The sequence below is a fragment of the Mytilus galloprovincialis genome, chromosome 1 (genome assembly GCF_965363235.1).
Source record: "Mytilus galloprovincialis chromosome 1, xbMytGall1.hap1.1, whole genome shotgun sequence".
Classification (NCBI taxonomy): Eukaryota; Metazoa; Mollusca; class Bivalvia; order Mytilida; family Mytilidae; genus Mytilus; species Mytilus galloprovincialis.
Window position 1 is genome coordinate 75,112,439 of NC_134838.1, and position 17,878 is coordinate 75,130,316.

The 17,878-nt window shown below is 32.5% G+C and overlaps 1 protein-coding gene across 3 annotated transcripts; it reads left to right on the forward strand.

The window, feature by feature from the left end:
* Positions 1-3,573: 3,573 nt before the first annotated feature.
* LOC143083634 (uncharacterized) lies at positions 3,574-10,076 on the forward strand. 3 transcript variants are annotated; one of them, XM_076259924.1, is made up of 2 exons: positions 3,574-3,733; positions 8,923-10,076. In XM_076259924.1, the coding sequence occupies exon 2, from the start codon at positions 8,935-8,937 to the stop codon at positions 9,856-9,858; it is 924 nt and encodes a 307-aa protein (XP_076116039.1). In that variant the 5' UTR covers positions 3,574-3,733; positions 8,923-8,934; the 3' UTR covers positions 9,859-10,076. The 3 variants fall into 3 exon arrangements, with proteins under 3 accessions (XP_076116039.1, XP_076116047.1, XP_076116029.1); XM_076259932.1 differs by lacking the exon at positions 3,574-3,733 and adding an exon at positions 3,828-3,974; XM_076259914.1 differs by lacking the exon at positions 3,574-3,733 and adding an exon at positions 8,057-8,175.
* Positions 10,077-17,878: the final 7,802 nt, after the last annotated feature.

The following is a 17,878-nucleotide window of genomic DNA, read 5'->3' on the forward strand; positions in this document are numbered from 1 at the left end:
TGTTCCTCTTGTAATCAGCTTTCGAATGAGGTATAAGGTTTATTTATAATTAGGGGCTAAAGGGTTGCCGCAGTCCATTTCATTATTCAAAATATCCATTTCATTATTCAAAATTGACTTTTTCTTAATTTTCACGCGTATTTTGGCAATCAGGTCTTCTAATATTCGTTGTGGAACATATTGACTATATACATTTTGTTCCTCTTGTAATCAACTTTCGAATGAGGTATAAGATTTATCTATAATTAGGGGCGAAAGGGTCGCCGCAGTCCATTCCATAATTCAAAATATCAGTTTCAGTATTCAAAATTGGCTATTTCTTAATTTTCACGCGTATTTCGGCATTTAGGTCTTCTTATATTCGTTGCGGAACATATTGACTATATACATGTTATTCCTCTTGTAATCAGCTTTCGAATGAGATATAAGGTTTGTCTATAATTAGGGGCTAAAGGCTCGCAGCAGTCCATTCCATTATTCAAAATATCCATTTCATTATTCAAAATTGGCTATTTCTTAATTTTCACGCGTATTTTGGCATTTAGGTCTTCTAATATTCGTTGCGGAACATATTGACTATATACATTTTGTTCCTCTTGTAATCAGCTTTCGAATGAAGTAGAAAGTTTATCTACAATTAGGGGCTAAAAAGTCGCCGCACTCCATTCCATTATTCAAAATATCCATTTCATTATTCAAAATTGGCTATTTCTTAATTTTCACGTGTATTTGAGCATTTAGCTCTTCTAATTTTCGTTTCGGAACATATTGACTATAAACATTTTGTTCCTCTTGTAATCAGCTTTCGAATGAGGTATAAGGTTTATCTATAATAGGGGCTTAATGGTCGCCGCAGTCCATTCCATTATTCAAAATATCCATTTCTTTATTCAAAATTGGCTATTTCTTAATTTTCACGCGTATTTTGGCATTTAGGTCTTCTAATATTCGTTGCGGAACATATTGATTATAAGCATGTTGTTCCTCTTGTAATCAGCTTTCGAATGAGGTATAAGGTTTATCTATGATAAGGGTCTTAAGGGTCGCCGCAGTCCATTCCATTATACAAAATATCCATTTCATTATTCAAAATTGGCTATTTCTTAATTTTCACGCGTATTTTGGCATTTAGGTCTTCTAATATTCGTTGCTGAACATATTGACTATATACATTTTGTTCCTCTTGTAATCAGCTTTCGAATGAGGTATAAGGTTTATCTATAATAAGGGGCTTAAGGGTCGCCGCAGTCAATTCCATTATTCAAAATATCCATTTCATTATTCAAAATTGGCTATTTCTTAATTTTCACGCGTATTTTGGCATTTAAGTCTTCTAATATTCGTTGCGGAACATATTGATTATAAGCATGTTGTTCCTCTTGTAATCAGCTTTCGAATGAGGTATAAGGTTTATCTATAATAAGGGGCTTAAGGGTCGCCGTAGTCAATTCCATTATTCAAAATATCCATTTCATTATTCAAAATTGGCTATTTCTTAATTTTCACGCGTATTTTGGCATTTAGGTCTTCTAATATTCGTTGCGGAACATATTGACTATATACATTTTGTTCCTCTTGTAATCAGCTTTCGAATGAAGTAGAAAGTTTATCTACAATTAGGGGCTAAAGAGTCGCCGCACTCCATTCCATTATTCAAAATATCCATTTCATTATTCAAAATTGGCTATTTCTTAATTTTCACGCGTATTTTGGCATTTAGGTCTTCTAATATTCGTTGCGGAACATATTGACTATATACATTTTGTTCCTCTTGTACTCAGCTTTCGAATGAGGTATAAGATTTATCTATAATTAGGGGCTAAAGGGTCGCCGCACTCCATTCCATTATTCAAAATATCCATTTCATTATTCAAAATTGGCTTTTTCTCAATGTTCAGGCGTATTTCGATATTTAAGTCCTTCGTTACTCCTCTAAAATGCGTTGCGGAACATATTGACTAGATACATTTTGTTCCTCTCTTAATAACCTTTCGATTGAGGTAGAATATATATCTGTAATTAGGGCTGAAGGGTCACAGCAGTCCATTCCATTATTCAAAATATCCATTTCATTATTCAAAATTGGCTAACATGTTTAACCCCGTCACATTATTTATGTATGTGCCTGTTCCAAGTCAGGAGTCTGTAATTTATTGGTTGTCGTTTGTTTATGTGTTACATATTTGTTTTTCGTTCATTATTTTACATAAATAAGGCCGTTTGTTTTCTCGTTTGAATTTTTTTACAATATCTTATCGGGGCCTTTAATAGCTGACTATGCGGTATGGGCTTTGCTCATTGTTGAAGGCTGTACGGTGAGCTATAGTTGTTAATGTCTGTGTCATTGTGGTCTTTCTGGATATTTGTCTCATTGGCAATCATACCACATCTTCTTTTTTTATTTTTCCTCATTTTTACGCATATTGTGGCATTTAGGTCCTCCGTAAACCGTCTTATGGTCATTTCGAATCAAATATAGCTATAGTGTCACAGTCAATTTTTTTTATATTTTCTTCACTATTCACCGCTTCAATTTGAATAATGAAACATAAACCATTTCATTATTCATTATTCATTTTTCAATATTGAATAGTGAATAGTGAACTATTTCATTATTCATTATTGAATAATGAATAATGAACTATGAATAATGGACGTACTTCAGCGCAGTCATTATAATAATTAGGAAAATTGATCAAACTAAGACCAGATTTCAAAAAGATTGATATACCTCTGATTGTAATTGCAGGCATATTCAGACAGAAATCGTATTGAATATGGGTGACCTGATATGATGGTTAAATTAATAGTATTACCACTCGAAAATAAGGACCGGATTAGTAGAATCACAATATCTGCCTTTCAACATACCCAATTGCCCTGGGTTTGCTGGTTGCTCAATACAAGCGAACACACTTATTATAGAGTAGGCTCTTGACATTTGTTTTTGACCTTGGATGTTAGCCAATTTATTTTTTTCAAAAATGATCAATGAACAACACTAAACAGATAATTATGCACTAAAACACCTGAAAATCCATCTAATTCCTTTAAAACAACATCCCCATTGATTATCCTTAATGTCCTATTATTTGTTTTATACATTTAGTACCCATATTTCTACAGATAGGTAGTTACTGTTTCAGTGGTCTACAAAAAATTCAGCGGACTCCAAAAAAATCTAAAATATATTATTTTTAATTTTGTTTTGTAATATGACAATACATCTATAATAGAGGCAATACACATTTGATTTGTCCTTAGCGTGGTCTATTTAAATACACTGATCGACACTTAACTATACTATGATAAATGAACTTTTTATTAAACTGATTAAAAATAAAGATAGCCAGACAATAAAATGTTAAAACCCCGATGACATATTTTTCTGAAAATGACAAATAATTTCTCTGTCAATATAAGCTTATTAACTAAAAGATACTCTTTAAAAGTCTACATAGACAATCTTCGGATCGTTTTTTAAACTTATATTTCAATATTTTTTCATAAATTAAGACGATTATGGCAATTTTCTTTCAACGACAAGGGTACCTTGAAATCGCTTGATCTATTAGTGTTTTTCTGACTTAAGTGAAAGGAAGGCGGGAAAAGATACGACAAGAGATAAAAACGCCACAATAACAGAACTTTTTGTTCGTATATTGTACATGTATCAACAACAAAAGCCTGTTTTGGATATCTTTTTGTTTAGATGCAATTAGTTCTACTTGAGGTAAATAATTAAGTTACCTTTTCTCATTAACAGTATAACTTGTAAAGCCTATTTTTTACTTTTTTTACCAAGTCACGTAAATGTGTTTCTTACACGAAAACGAATCTGCGTTTTTCTTAGATATAAATCAACATCGTCGATAATTCGTAATATATTTATTGATATTTGTAATTAGTTTAATTGTACAAAAACAACATGATAATGGATAACTTCACAGTATTATGTCTGATTATAAACAAAGGTAAGTCGCAAGTTTCTGGATGAGATTCTTTATTTTTAAATTTTGCACATTTCGTTAAGTCTTTTTTAATGAGTGCGGTGATAGCTATGTTACATCTACATATGCATATCTAGTTGAAAAACTTTCGAAATCTGATTTGTGCTACAATGTGTCTCTCTGATAATCTAACAATAAGGTCGATGAAATGCACAACAAAGGAATTTATCGCTAATAAAATCTTCCTTACAACACACAATTATATCATTCTATAACTTGGATACACGGAGAACGTATAAAGTAATTGGGAGAAATTGGATGTGAAAATGTTATCGATGCCTTGATTTTTAATAAATGGCTCCTATTTTGTATTAGGGAACTGGGTTCACGCCATCTAACTAGTTTAACCCCGCTACATTCTGTTCGTGTCTGTTTTAAGCCAGAAATATTAAGTTATGTGGTTGTCGTTTGTTACTGTATGGCGTTTTTTTTTTCGTACAATATTTTCTACATACATCAAGCAGCTATATTTCTCGTTTGAATTGTTTTACATTCGCACATGTCATTTCAAAGCCTTTCATAGCTGACTATGTTGTATGGTTTCTTTTATCATTGTTGAAGACCGTACGGTACGTAATGTTGTTAATTTCTATAAAAATTTGGTCTCTTGTGGGGCGTTGTCTCATTGGCAATGATATCACATCTTCTTATTTTTTATATAGAACGTTCACATAATATCAAAAACACTATTAAAATAAATTCCAACATTTCTACATCAAATTTATATTTAAATTTTACATAACTGGTGGTCATTTTGATTGCTTTCAAACATTTTCGGAAATTGGATTTTGTATCAAACCCCAAAAAACCTATTGCTACTGGACTTTTTACAGATTTTGTTGATGCTGTACTTCGATTTTTCACGAAATAAATGAATTTAAATCTCGTTTAACATCAGCTAACTGTTGTGCTACTATACCCATGTCCACGCTAGAAGGAGGATTGAGTGCCTACAATCATCTTTATTCCCGCTATATTTTATTTACTTGCCCAAAGTCGTATGCATGGTTGTCGTTACTTGGTTGCTTTTTCTTGTTTTTTTAATAAATATTTTTTTTGCATTTACAACTTATTATTCTTTTTTCAACCTAAACTACATAGCATGGGTTTTGTTTATTCTTACAGGTGGATTTTAACCTTTAGTTTTTACTTCTTTACTCTTCCTTTGGTCGCTAGTGGGTAGTTGTCTACATGTCAATTAAAATGTCAGAAAAAGCAGCGAAAACATTTTTTTTCTCACCTCGAATATATTTCTATAAAACTTTTTTGTAGTTGTAAACCGTTCCAATAAGAATAAAACAATTTTAATATGAGGTCACCAGATTTTCCTATGTTCCCTTCAAAACATGCGTAGTCTTACATGTACCTATAGATTTTGCCAAAAGCAACACAAAAAGTAACTAAAAATCTGCTTTCAACGATGATAACTCCTTTAGGGTTTTTGTCGTATTTTGCATTTTTGTAGATCTTACATGGCTGACGATATTTGTATTTTGTATTTTCTGCCTACGTGTCATAGTTTTCGGTTTAATTGTCAAAACTATAACAAATAATAAAACATAAGTCTAGAATAGTAATTTAAAGACATTAACTCCTTAAGGAGTCATCCACTGGTTTCTGCCATGTTACAGATCTAGTATATCTGATCATTTATTCCGTTATGGAGCAACCATTTAACTCAAAAAAAGGGGGGGGTATGGTTTCTTGTTTGAGTCAATTTTTTTTTCACGTAAACCAGGAACGATTTTATTTAGTTTTTCAACGCTATTAATCAAACTATTTTCTTAAAAGTAAACAACAATGTGAGCTGGAAATCTTGATTGAAGGTTAAAATATTTTTTTGTCCTCTGCTTCAACAGAATATTTGTTTCATCAATGTGGGAATCAGGATATTTTTTGTATGGAAAAAAACATAACCTCCCCCTTTTTGAAGTTAAATGATCGTTCACTTATCATTATTAGGTGTAGTGGTTTGTATAATTTCGAGATAAATGCTGTATAATTGTCTGCTGCAATATGCATAGAAAGAAACCAAAATTCGACCTATTCAATCGCACGTTTGTTTATATAGCCTTTTAAATTACTAATATATTATTATTATACTTTTAATTGATATATATTTTCAGATGCTTTGGTGGCTATTTAAATTGTAGTTAGGGTCATAAACTTTACTTTTAAATTGGGATCATAACTTCCACTGATATTTTATTTTATCTATTTTTTTTTTGCCAAATATATACTTTCTCATGTATAAAAAATAAGATTTGGTATGATTGCCAATGAGAAAACTCTTCACAAGAGACTAAACGACACAGAAAAACAATAAGCAAAGTCCATATACCGCATAATCCGCTTGAAGAGGCCCCGAAATGACATTTTTTATGTAAAACAATTCAAACGAGAATACCAACCACCTAATTCATGTATAAAAAAATGAACGAAAAATTAAGATGTAACACCTCAACAAACGACAACCACTGAATTTAAGGCTCCTGACTTGGAACAGGCACATACATACAGAATGTGGCGGGGTTAAACTTGTTAGCGGGATAAAAACCTCCCGCTAACCTGTGATAGTGGTGTCACAATAATCAGTTGAAAAATGCTTAACTCATCAGGTGGATACAAATTGAAATACATCAAACAAAATACACAGAGTGGATGTTGCCCGGTACTTGTACATCCCAACAACAAAAAGTACATATCTGAGAGTACTCACAGTTACTGATAAATAAAGGCAACAGTAGTATACCGCTGTTCAAAACTCATAAATCCATGGACAAAAAACAAAAACGAGGTAACAAACTAAAACTGAGGAAAACGCATTAAATATAAGAGAACAACGACACAACATTAAAATGTAACACACACAGAAACGGACTAAGCATTAGACAAAATCCTATGAGAATAACAAATATGACAGCTACATGTAGTTCAAAGCCAATAACAACTAATGAAAACGCATCACGGTAATTCTTACTCTCAGAAGGGAATTTTAATATCATACTTTCTGCAATAATTTTTTGATAATATTAACACAATGTTAAGGGACGACATCAAAAGTTCAATGTAGGATAAAAAACTTAATTCACATAGTTTTTTACACAGACCCCCCCCCCCCCCCCCAAACCTCCCTCTTAATTTAATTTGGGAAAAAATGATTTACCAATAGGGATATATGTAAAAATCTATTTTAGATATACAAAACTTGCAGAATTTTAACCCCACCCCCATCCCAAACTATTTGATTTAAGTTTTTTTTTATCCTACATCGAGCTTTTGATGTCGTTCCTAAGTGCGATAGGAATATATTTCACAAAGAATTACAACAGAAGACATCACTTTGATGGCTCTCCATTGTGGTATAGGTTTAGCGAGATACACAAATTATTTCGTACTAAAACGTCTGTATTTGATAGCTTCGCTGATAAGCTACAGTAACTAATAATTAGAAGCGATGCCGCCAATTTTAAAGAAAAAAGTATTATTGCCCAATGTTACATACTAGGTGATAAAGTATTTTTTCCTTGCATCAATCAAACGAAAAAAAGTTAATTTACGAGGCTTTCAACAAGTTGATTTAATAATATTTTTTATGGCAACCTTTTCAATACGTGAACGTTTGTGACTGGAGCAATATGGTACTACAAACACGAATACATTTAATTAGGTATCATTTTTTATATATTTGGTTTCAATTATTTCAAAATATTTTTTTCTCAACAATACTTTTAATTTTTTTAACAATATATATTGATTGTTTTTCATGAGAGCTAAACTACTTTTTTTTTAAATCCTTGGCATTGTGGCACTTCTTAATTAAAGTGTGAATAGCTTTCTTAAGTGGATACACGGATAACGAACTATTTAAATGAATTTGTCATTATTTGAGCTAGCTATAGAATTTTTATTTCTTCTAAAGAAATAATTTTAAAATGAAAATTGCCAAATTGAAGAGAACTTAAATCTCAAATCAAAATAATCAAGGTCAAACTTTAAATACCATCTTGATTTTCAGTTCATTAACTAATAATTTGAAATCATTTTTACTTGAGAACATACCAAGATTTATTTTGAAGTATCTACATGCCAAGATATTTGTCTAATACTATTTTTCTAAATAAGAATTTCATCAAAATAGGAATGGATCTCTCGACATCAAACGGTAAGGATTTTACAGCATTGACTTATACTAATTAATCATAAATTATGTGTGAAAGTCGAACCATATTACCTTTGTTGGAAAAGTCAGAGGGAAAAGCTTTGAACGTGAAATATGTTTAAGATATTCTTAAAGATATATAGTGGAATGTCAACAACAAAAGATGTTTAAAATAATTTCGCCATCGAAGTATGTGGAATATGGAAATACAATAGTACTTGATGGAATATACGTACACGCCTATAAAATCACAAACAAACTATATAGAAAACATAAACGAGTATAAGGAAGTTAAACCAGTGTGTGTGTACTTTATGTTAAGTGAAACTGTTTAGACACTAGAAAATGCTCTTTACTTTCAATATTTTTTTTTCAGAAGAAAACCATCGTTATTTAATTTCCACTATCTGTTTATAAAACAATCAAGTAGACCAGCCAGAATGTCTTGCATCAACATGAATACTAGTCTATATACAAAAGCACTAAAATGAACACAAGCAGAATCTAAAAATATCAGGCCATTAGTTTCCTCCTTTTAATTGTGTTACATTTGTCATTTCGGGGTCTTTCATAGCTTACAATGTGACATGAGTTTTGCTTATTGTTGAAGGCCGTACTGTGACCTATTATAGTTATTATTAAACTTCTATGTCATTTGGTGGAGTGTTTGTCTCATTGGCAATCATACCACATAACTTTACCTCCATATTTGTTATTCTACAATAATTTTTATTTTTTTTTTCGATTCAGATTATTTAAAAAATGCCAGAACTGGCACCATGTTGCCAATCGTTCTCTGAAGGGATCCAGTATTCCAAACCAGAAACAGCAAACTTAACAAAACAAAAAATGGACCACGAGAGGTGGAGATATGAAAATGCTGTTCATAAAATAGACATAAATTCTAAAATTGCAGAAGAAATTTGTTCTAAAAATGTACAACAGGCTAAAGACGACCACTTAAAAACTTTAGCATACGCTCGGGTATATCAACTTCATAGTTTTGATAAATATGACCCATTCAAAGACGATCCTCTCGAAGGAAAAGCCAAACGTAGGAAGCGGAAAAGGAAACAAAAACCTAGACCGAATACTTTCCAGACAATTGCAAATCCGGAAAAGGATGACCCGGAAACATTACTTTCTATTTCACCTCAACGCAGCACTTTAACAATTGCTGCACTGAATAGAACTTTTCCTCAGATTTCAACAATGGAACCAGTTGAAAAAGAAACGGACAATAAAAGTTTGAGTAACTCACATTACAATGCTCTTTGTCTTTGGAAAAGTGCTACTAAGAAACTGTTTATGAAAGAGAAAAAAGTCAAAGCTCATAAAGAGCCTCAACTTACAATGAAAGCAAAGGCTAAACTGGAGGTTGAGAGGCCACAACGAAAGAATATATTCCCCGGGGAGTGCAAAACACAGGCTGCTCTAAGGAGATTCATGGAACATGAGACAGAACTAGTTATGCAAGAAATGACAGCACCTAAGCATAAAAAGGATGAGAGTATTAGGAAAATGGTAGAAAGAGCACAACTACCAGACATCATTCGGAGAGATAAAACGTTTTCTGCAATAGTTAAGGACTTTAAAACGTACAAAGAGGAGAAAGAAGAACGAAGGCACAGGAAAATGATTGAATATGTGACACATCACTTCAATCAAAATTCTATACTACATTAAAAATCCGAAATATTTCTTAGGAATTAAAACATATTTTGTTTTTTTTAACTACACTTAGCTTCCTGGTATTGATTACTTAAATTTATAACTTATGTTTTCATTTATAGTTTCAAATGATGTTTAATTATAATTTGAAGACAGTAAAACATGTATTTTAACTTATGTGTATAACAAAATTGGAAACTTTTACAGCAATACTAATAAATAATTAATCCACATTTAGTCATTTATCTTAATAAACCTTCCTACAACTTGCTGACGTCATTTTAAACATGTTTAAACTTGCTAAATTAAAAGTTAATTACGTAAAAATTTCTACAATAGCTTCAAAAGCATAAACAAACTGAAGTCCTCCTTAAGTGCCCCCCCCCCTTTTCCCCCTTCCCGGCTGGATTGAATTTTACAACAAACATTCAAACTTTCATTGGAGTTATCTCAGAACTTGTTTTGAAAAGGGATAATAGAGACTTGAATGTTTTGGTCATGCTTGTCATGGTCGTCTCGACTATGACATATAACAACAATTTAAAAGGTAAACCCTCTCTATTGAGGATTTTCATTTATTTTAATTCATAGTGAATTAAGCGAAATCTGTAAATTGTTTCCGTAGTTACGAAATAAATGAGAACAAAACCCCTGAAAATCTATATAAATATGAAATACAATGTATAAAGTGTAAATAAATGTTCAAAAAATGGTTAACCGCTAAAATGTATGGACTTTTTTATTATCTACTATACTAAGTCTTCTAATTTTGAAATTGGTTGCCACACCTATTCTTAAAGATGAATGAACTGACGTTTAGCAAAATGGAACACCAACAGATTTGTTATGCTATCATAAAAAAAAATACAAATGTTTTTTTTTAAATTTCGACTTGAGGAACATGTAAAAATCTTAAAGAACTCATGCCACCCTATTGCAAATACATTTTCTGCTGTAAGACAACGGTTTGAATGTGATAAATCAATTATTAAAGTTATTAATTCAATAATAATTACATGTATATGTATGTACGAATATATATGCTGCATCATTCTTAACTTAAACTTGTGTTTATATTATTGAGAAATATACTATCCACACTGATTTGTGTCCACACTTGTTATGTTATGGAAATATTCGTTGTAAGATTTTATAAAAAAACAGGAATTCATTGAAACACATTGTGGCAGATTTTGAGTTAAAAAACTGAAGACCAATTATGGTAATTTTAAGAGATACGAATCTAAATGAGTCGACCTATCCATTTTCTTTAAAACGCAGGAGCTTCAAAATATTACAAAACTCTTACATATACAACCAATTAGTCTATGAATTATATAGCATATCTTTATAGAATTTGAATCAATTGTTTATGTTTATATTTATCATAAATTTGAAGAACTTTATTTCAGTTTCATTATCTGAAGATTTCTTTTACGATTTTCACATGATGTGAATGCTTCTGACAACATCATGTGGTATACAGTGAATACGTTTTAGCCAATAGTCAAAAACGATTTATGTTAAATGCAGCCTCTCTGTGGACATTCACGTTTAAGGTTAAAAGGTGACCATATTTTATAAATCTAAGAGTCTTGTTTTTATTTTTTCTATTTTCTTTATACCAGATGTTTAATTTACGCAGAGGTATTCCAGTCGATCATCTCTAGAAATTGTTATTGCATACTAGGACAACTATTGAGTGTTTTTTTTTTTTTTATTTTCAAAACTAAAGACATTTGAAGGGATTTTAGCTGAAGTTAATGGATAATTCACCTGAGCATCATCTTTTAGTGTTTCGGACTAAAACAATCTGAAATTATGGTTATGGCGTATTATAACCATCGACTATAACACTAACATGCAACAAATAAGATCGGTCGTTTACGAGACATGAAACCTTAATGAAATATGTAATATTAGGTTCCCATTTAATAGGGACGATCTTTAAGATTTTGGGGAGATGGAGGAGGTGTTGGATTGAACATTTATTTTCATCTGTTGTCACTTATTTTCCGCGCGCGAATAAATATTTTTCACTTTAATTTTGTACACAATTTTTTTTTCGACATTTTGTGATGCGGAATATTCATTTTGATCCGGTCTTGTGCAAGACTTTTTTTAAGCTCTGACCAGGCCAGTGCATTAACTTTTTAAATCCTCCCGACAGCCCACCCCTGAAATCCTAACGGTTATCCCTTAAATGTATAAAAACATCAAAATGGATAACCAATGGCCTTATTAAAGCTATCAATACATTCAAGAAAAAATAAAATGACAAAGACACGGATGTGTATTGACAAATGAACAACAAATCGCTGTCTCGAAAGACGATTAAAGGAAATTCAATGTTGAAAGGTTCTTTATCGTCAATCGTGAAACATTAATTTTCTGCTCTCGAATCAAATGAGCTTTAAAATTTTATCTTCATTCGTTACATCGTATTGTTTAGCTACAGCTACCGTCAAAAAATATATGGAAGAAGTAAGCACCAATTATAAAGACAACTCGAAGAAATTCTGGTCATATATAAAGAGCAAAGGTCAAGAATGGACAGGTGTAGCACCATTGAAGAATAAATTGGGATTTCTGCAAATTGACAATAAAAGCAAAGCTGAGATACTCAATGATCAATTCCAGTCAGTATTCACAAAGGAAAATCTAAATAACTTTCCCAACAAAGGAAAGAGCCCATATTCCACCATGGATGACATCAAAATCATCACTAAGGTATTACACAAACTACTCAAAAACCTTAAACCACACAAAGCTAATGGTCCAGAATCAATTCCATCATTCATCCTGAAAACAGCAGACAACTGGCTCGCTCCTTTTCTAACAGATCTGTTCCAAACATCCCTTAACACCGGAGAAGTCCCACAAGATTGGAGAGATGCTAACGTGGTACCTCTATTCCAGAAAGATGAAAGACATTTAGCTTCCAACTATAAATCAGTATCATTAACCTCCATCACATGTAAGGTCTTGGAACACATAGTCCACAGCAGTATTATGGACCATTTTGACAAATACAACATACTTACCAACGCACAGCCTGGATTTCGCAAAAAAACGTTCTTGCGAATCGCAACTTATAACAATCAACGACATTGCTAAAAAACTGGAAAAAGAATCCCAAGTTGACATCATCCTTCTTGACTTTGCAAAGGCATTCGACAAAGTACCATACCAACACCTTTTACAAAAATTAGAATTTTATGGAGTAAACCCTAAAGCTAGAAAATGGATTCAATCATTCCTTGAAAACAGAATGCAGAGCGTAATATTAAAAGGAGCTGTCTCTTCTCAAGTCCCGGTACTTTTAGGCGTCCCCCAAGGCACAATTCTTGGACCGCTATTGTTTCTGACCTACATAAATGACATGCCAGAAACATCAACATCATCTGAAACAAAACTATTTGCAGACGATAGCCTACTTTTAGATCAGTAAACAACCAGGCAGACAGCGACCATTAACAAAAAGATTTAACATCATTGAAAGAATGGGAGAATAAATGGCAAATGAGCTTTAACGACAAAAAAATGCATAGTTATAAGAATAACTCAGAAGAACAAAGAAGTGAGAGATACATCATATAAACTCCACGGACATACCCTAGACAATGTTGATGCAAGCAAATACTTAGGCATAACAATCAGCAACAACCTATCTTGAGATAGACACATCGACAATATTGTAGGCAAAGGAAATAAAACATTGGGATTTATCCGAAGAAATCTAAAAGACTGCACAAAACCAGTGAAAGCAGCAGCATATACAGCCATGGTAAGACCTTCAGTGGAATATGCCTGTACAGTTTGGGATCCATCGAGCCAAAAAAAGATTAAATCATTTGAAGAACAAGTTCAAAAAAGTGCACCAAGATTCGTTCATAATACCTACTCAGACCGAACATCTGGCTGTGTAACACACATGGTTAAACAATTACCGTGGGAAAGCCTGGAAGAACGTAGAAAAACCAACAGAATATGTATGCTATTTAAAATCCAGCATGGGCTTATTGATATAGATAGACAACAATATCTAATACCCAATGACAGCCGGACCAGAGGTACATGTATAGGTCGCTTTTACCAAGAAAATACAAAAACTGAAACCTATGGACAGTCATTCTTCCCAAAGACCATCAGGGATTGGAATCAACTTCCAGCTAAAACAACATCAGCCGACTCGATAGAGGGTTTCAGAGCTGCTCTGAAAGCAGGCTCTGGAAGGAAGTGAACAGCATAGTGTGTACATAATTTTAATTGTAAATTTGCGAATGTTTTAAATGTATATAACTTTGAGAGGACTTGCTGCCTTGCCCGACAATGTGCTAAGTTTTCGCGGGACCATACACATTCAGTATGAATACGGTTCCTTACTTGGAATTCGAAGAAGAAGAAGAAACGGAGTAGATATAGACAATAACTGTTAAGTGTCTTTGACTATCAGCTATATTTGTACGAGGCTAGGAAACAAGGTGTATGCAAGCTTTTAGCACAGGAGTTTGAAATCCTATCAATACGGGGGTAAAAATATACCAAACTCGACTATCACAGTAGAGCTTCTCTCGAAGAGAGAAGCGACAGGAATGCAACCCATTTTCCTACTCTTTTTTTTAAAAGGAACGTTTTGGGTCAGAATAAACGCTATCCGTCAATTACAAAACATATTTTTACTTTAATTTACCATTTTAACTTCTTTGCAGGTCACTAATTATTCATTTAAAGCTTATTTTGTCGTCCAGACAGGACTCCAGATTTTCTGTAACTCCATGACAGGAAGTCCTAATAGAATGAGGATCGCACTGAATATATGCAAATGAGGTATTCTTATTAATCAAACAAACAGTCGAAATAAATTATACAGATTTATTAGGCACTTGCTAGTTATTAAACCTAAATAAATAAACTATTTAAAATCCCGGTCCTTTTATTAATTTAGATTTTTCTATTAGCCAGGGGAAATAATTCATCTGAATAAAAGGTTTAAAAAACGCGGGAAATTTAGACTACTCTTTATCCATGAAGGGAAAAGTATTTGTAGAAATTGGGGATTTGAATTAAATTGTTATTAAAGGGAAACATAGATATCTTTAAAATACAAATAAATATGCACAGAAACTAAATATTGAAAAAAATATGAAAGGTTTCAGTAACCTTTGATCTATGCTTCTAGAAAAAAACGGCAATATAATATCAAAAGATGGTGCAATGATAATCAATCGTTTTGGTTATTTCATTGATTCATAAAGTCTAATAAAATATGTCTATTAACTCTTAAAACAAGATTTCAAGGTTATATATGCTTTCGTATTTGTATGCCAAAAGAGATATGATGAATCGCATATGTATTTTCACCTTACATAAAATTGAAAATGGAAATGGGGAATTTGCTTTTTATGGATTAATTTAGAATTCAGAAGTAAAAAAACGTGGACAAATTGCTTAAGTTATTTGTTTCAACCTTATAGAAAAAGTATATTTATAAAATTGAGAATGTAAATGGGAAATATGTTGAAGAGCAGACAACAGCGGAAGTCCACCAATGTGTCTTCAACGAGTGAAGCTCTACTGTGATAGTCGACTTTGGTATATTTTTACCCCCTTATTGATAGGATTTAATACTCCTGTGCTTTTAGCGAGCTATTACACCTGTTTTGATCCGAGTACAGCTGATATTTAAAGACACTAAACAGTTATTGTCTTTATCCTGCAATTAATTCTGTATATCATTTGTGTTTTGAAAGACGCAAAACACATGGTTTGCATTTATTTTCGATGTGAAATCCCTTGAGGCCCGTGTAGTAATACGATAAAGGAATCACACATTCAGCTGAAGACGGGTTTCGCAAAAAAGAATCTCGAATGGTCACCAATAATACATCGGTCAAGGTGCATAACTATCTATTTTAACATAACAACTAATTTCAACAGTAAAAACAAATAACAAAACATTGTCCAATTTGAAACAGGATTGTACGAGTTGTCCTTCGCTTCAGACTCGACATTCACTAAACATGCATGCTGAAATTGATATGGTTGTTTTTGTTACACATGTTACACAATCTTACACATTTAGGTTTTGAAATGGATAGTTGTCATTGTAGAAAAGACTGATGTTTGTGTGTGTATGTAATCAGAAAATTGGTGTGATTCTTATTGCTCTAAAGAAATGTTTGAAAACAAACAGAACGTATAAAAGTAATCGTTAATTCACAATTGATACGTCATTGGAATGCGACTGCAATACACGTTCTGAGGTCATGCAGGCTCATACAATACTCAGTCCGGTAGTGGGCGGAGCTTTCGAGCGATATCTGTATAAACAAGTATACAAATACAGCATAGCGATATCTGTAGGGCTGTATCTGTATAGTAGAACACCCAATTGCAGGATAAAGAGTTATAGTTACTACAATTAAGGAAATGTTTAACCGTTTGTCGTCATGTGGGATATCAAATTCACCCCCCCCCCCCCCAAAAAAAAGGTGTTAGTTGAGGTTAAGATGAGGATCATCTGTGATGTCGGGGTGCAAATAAGACTGCCAATGGGAAAAGGCAGTATGTAGGGTTGAGGCATTTAAGCCTTTAAAATGTTTTTGATCTCCAAAAGAGCTGATACAACACTATAACTCGCAGTATCCGTGACACGTTCCTTATATACGAAGCAACGTATTCCGATCAGATATGACTAAGAATTTGTACATCCCGAACACCGGCAATTGTCTCAGACCCCCCCCCAATATACCTTATTATTAATGTACAAATGTATACTAGTATAGGAAAATAACAAGTGCCTGTGATCCTGAACAGCAAAACAAACACCTTCTTAAGCATGGACTTTGCTTCTAGATTGGATAATTCCATGGAGATGACCAAAATAAATCTATACCGTGTTTAACCTGGTCAAAGAAAAGAATTCCGATCAGATTGCTGAGTATTTGTACATCCCTAACAGCAAAACAGACACCCCTCTTAGGCATAGGCTTTATTTCGGATTGAATAATCAGCATAAAATCGTTCGAAATTGTCTAAAAAGTATCCATTATGTCCTCCTTATAAAGAAATCTGGGATCCGCAACTTGATCCTAATGTGATATTTGAAAAAATGTTATCAAACTCAAGAATATCCCCAAATAATACTAGGCGCATGTGAAAGAAATATATAGTACGTTTTTGGTATTTATGTAAACAACAGTTATCTCTCTTCTTATAGTATATACGCACACTAAATAAGGTTGTGTTAAAATTTGACACTTGCTTGTCAAAAATGTTTATTCTGTAATTGCACGCTCGGTTTAAGATTATAAATTATTTTTAAAACTACACAAGTTGTGCTAGATCATCAAAGGAAACAGGAAAATGGTATATATTTTTTTTAATAATATTACAATGGATTGTGTACGAGTAAATGAGCTTCCGTTTCATTGAGTGGAATGCACAAATACGCAGCCACGTCTGATCAGATTTGGAAATTAAATTCAATTTCTTGTGTATAATTACATGACAGTGACACACTCTCTGCACACTAAAGAACCCTTGCAACAACTCTTTGGATATTTGTAGTACTAATTTTGTTAGTATAATTTTATCGTTATTAATAACGTATCGAACTATTTGCTATTGGATGTTATGGTTTGTATTGGGCCATGCTTTATAAAATTTAATATGCATGTAGTCTGATATCAATAACTGAAAGAAAAGATGACGGAAACGAACCTTGATAAATACCTTTAAAACAATTAACTTATCTGGTCAAATGTCGATTATTATCTATCAAAGCTTCCATCACAGAATGAAGCAACTCACATGTTTGTAAGATTTCTAACCCACTTTTGATTGTATATATATGCTAATGTGAAAATATATAATGGCACATTATTTTACTGATTAAGATATTTACTGTTGTCAGTTTGATCTTTCGGATCAGTTAGTCTTATTGTTATAATTATATGTAGCTAGATATTCTCTTTCAAAAAGTCATTGTTCCATTTAATATCGTTTTGAACACAACATACGATTAACTTTT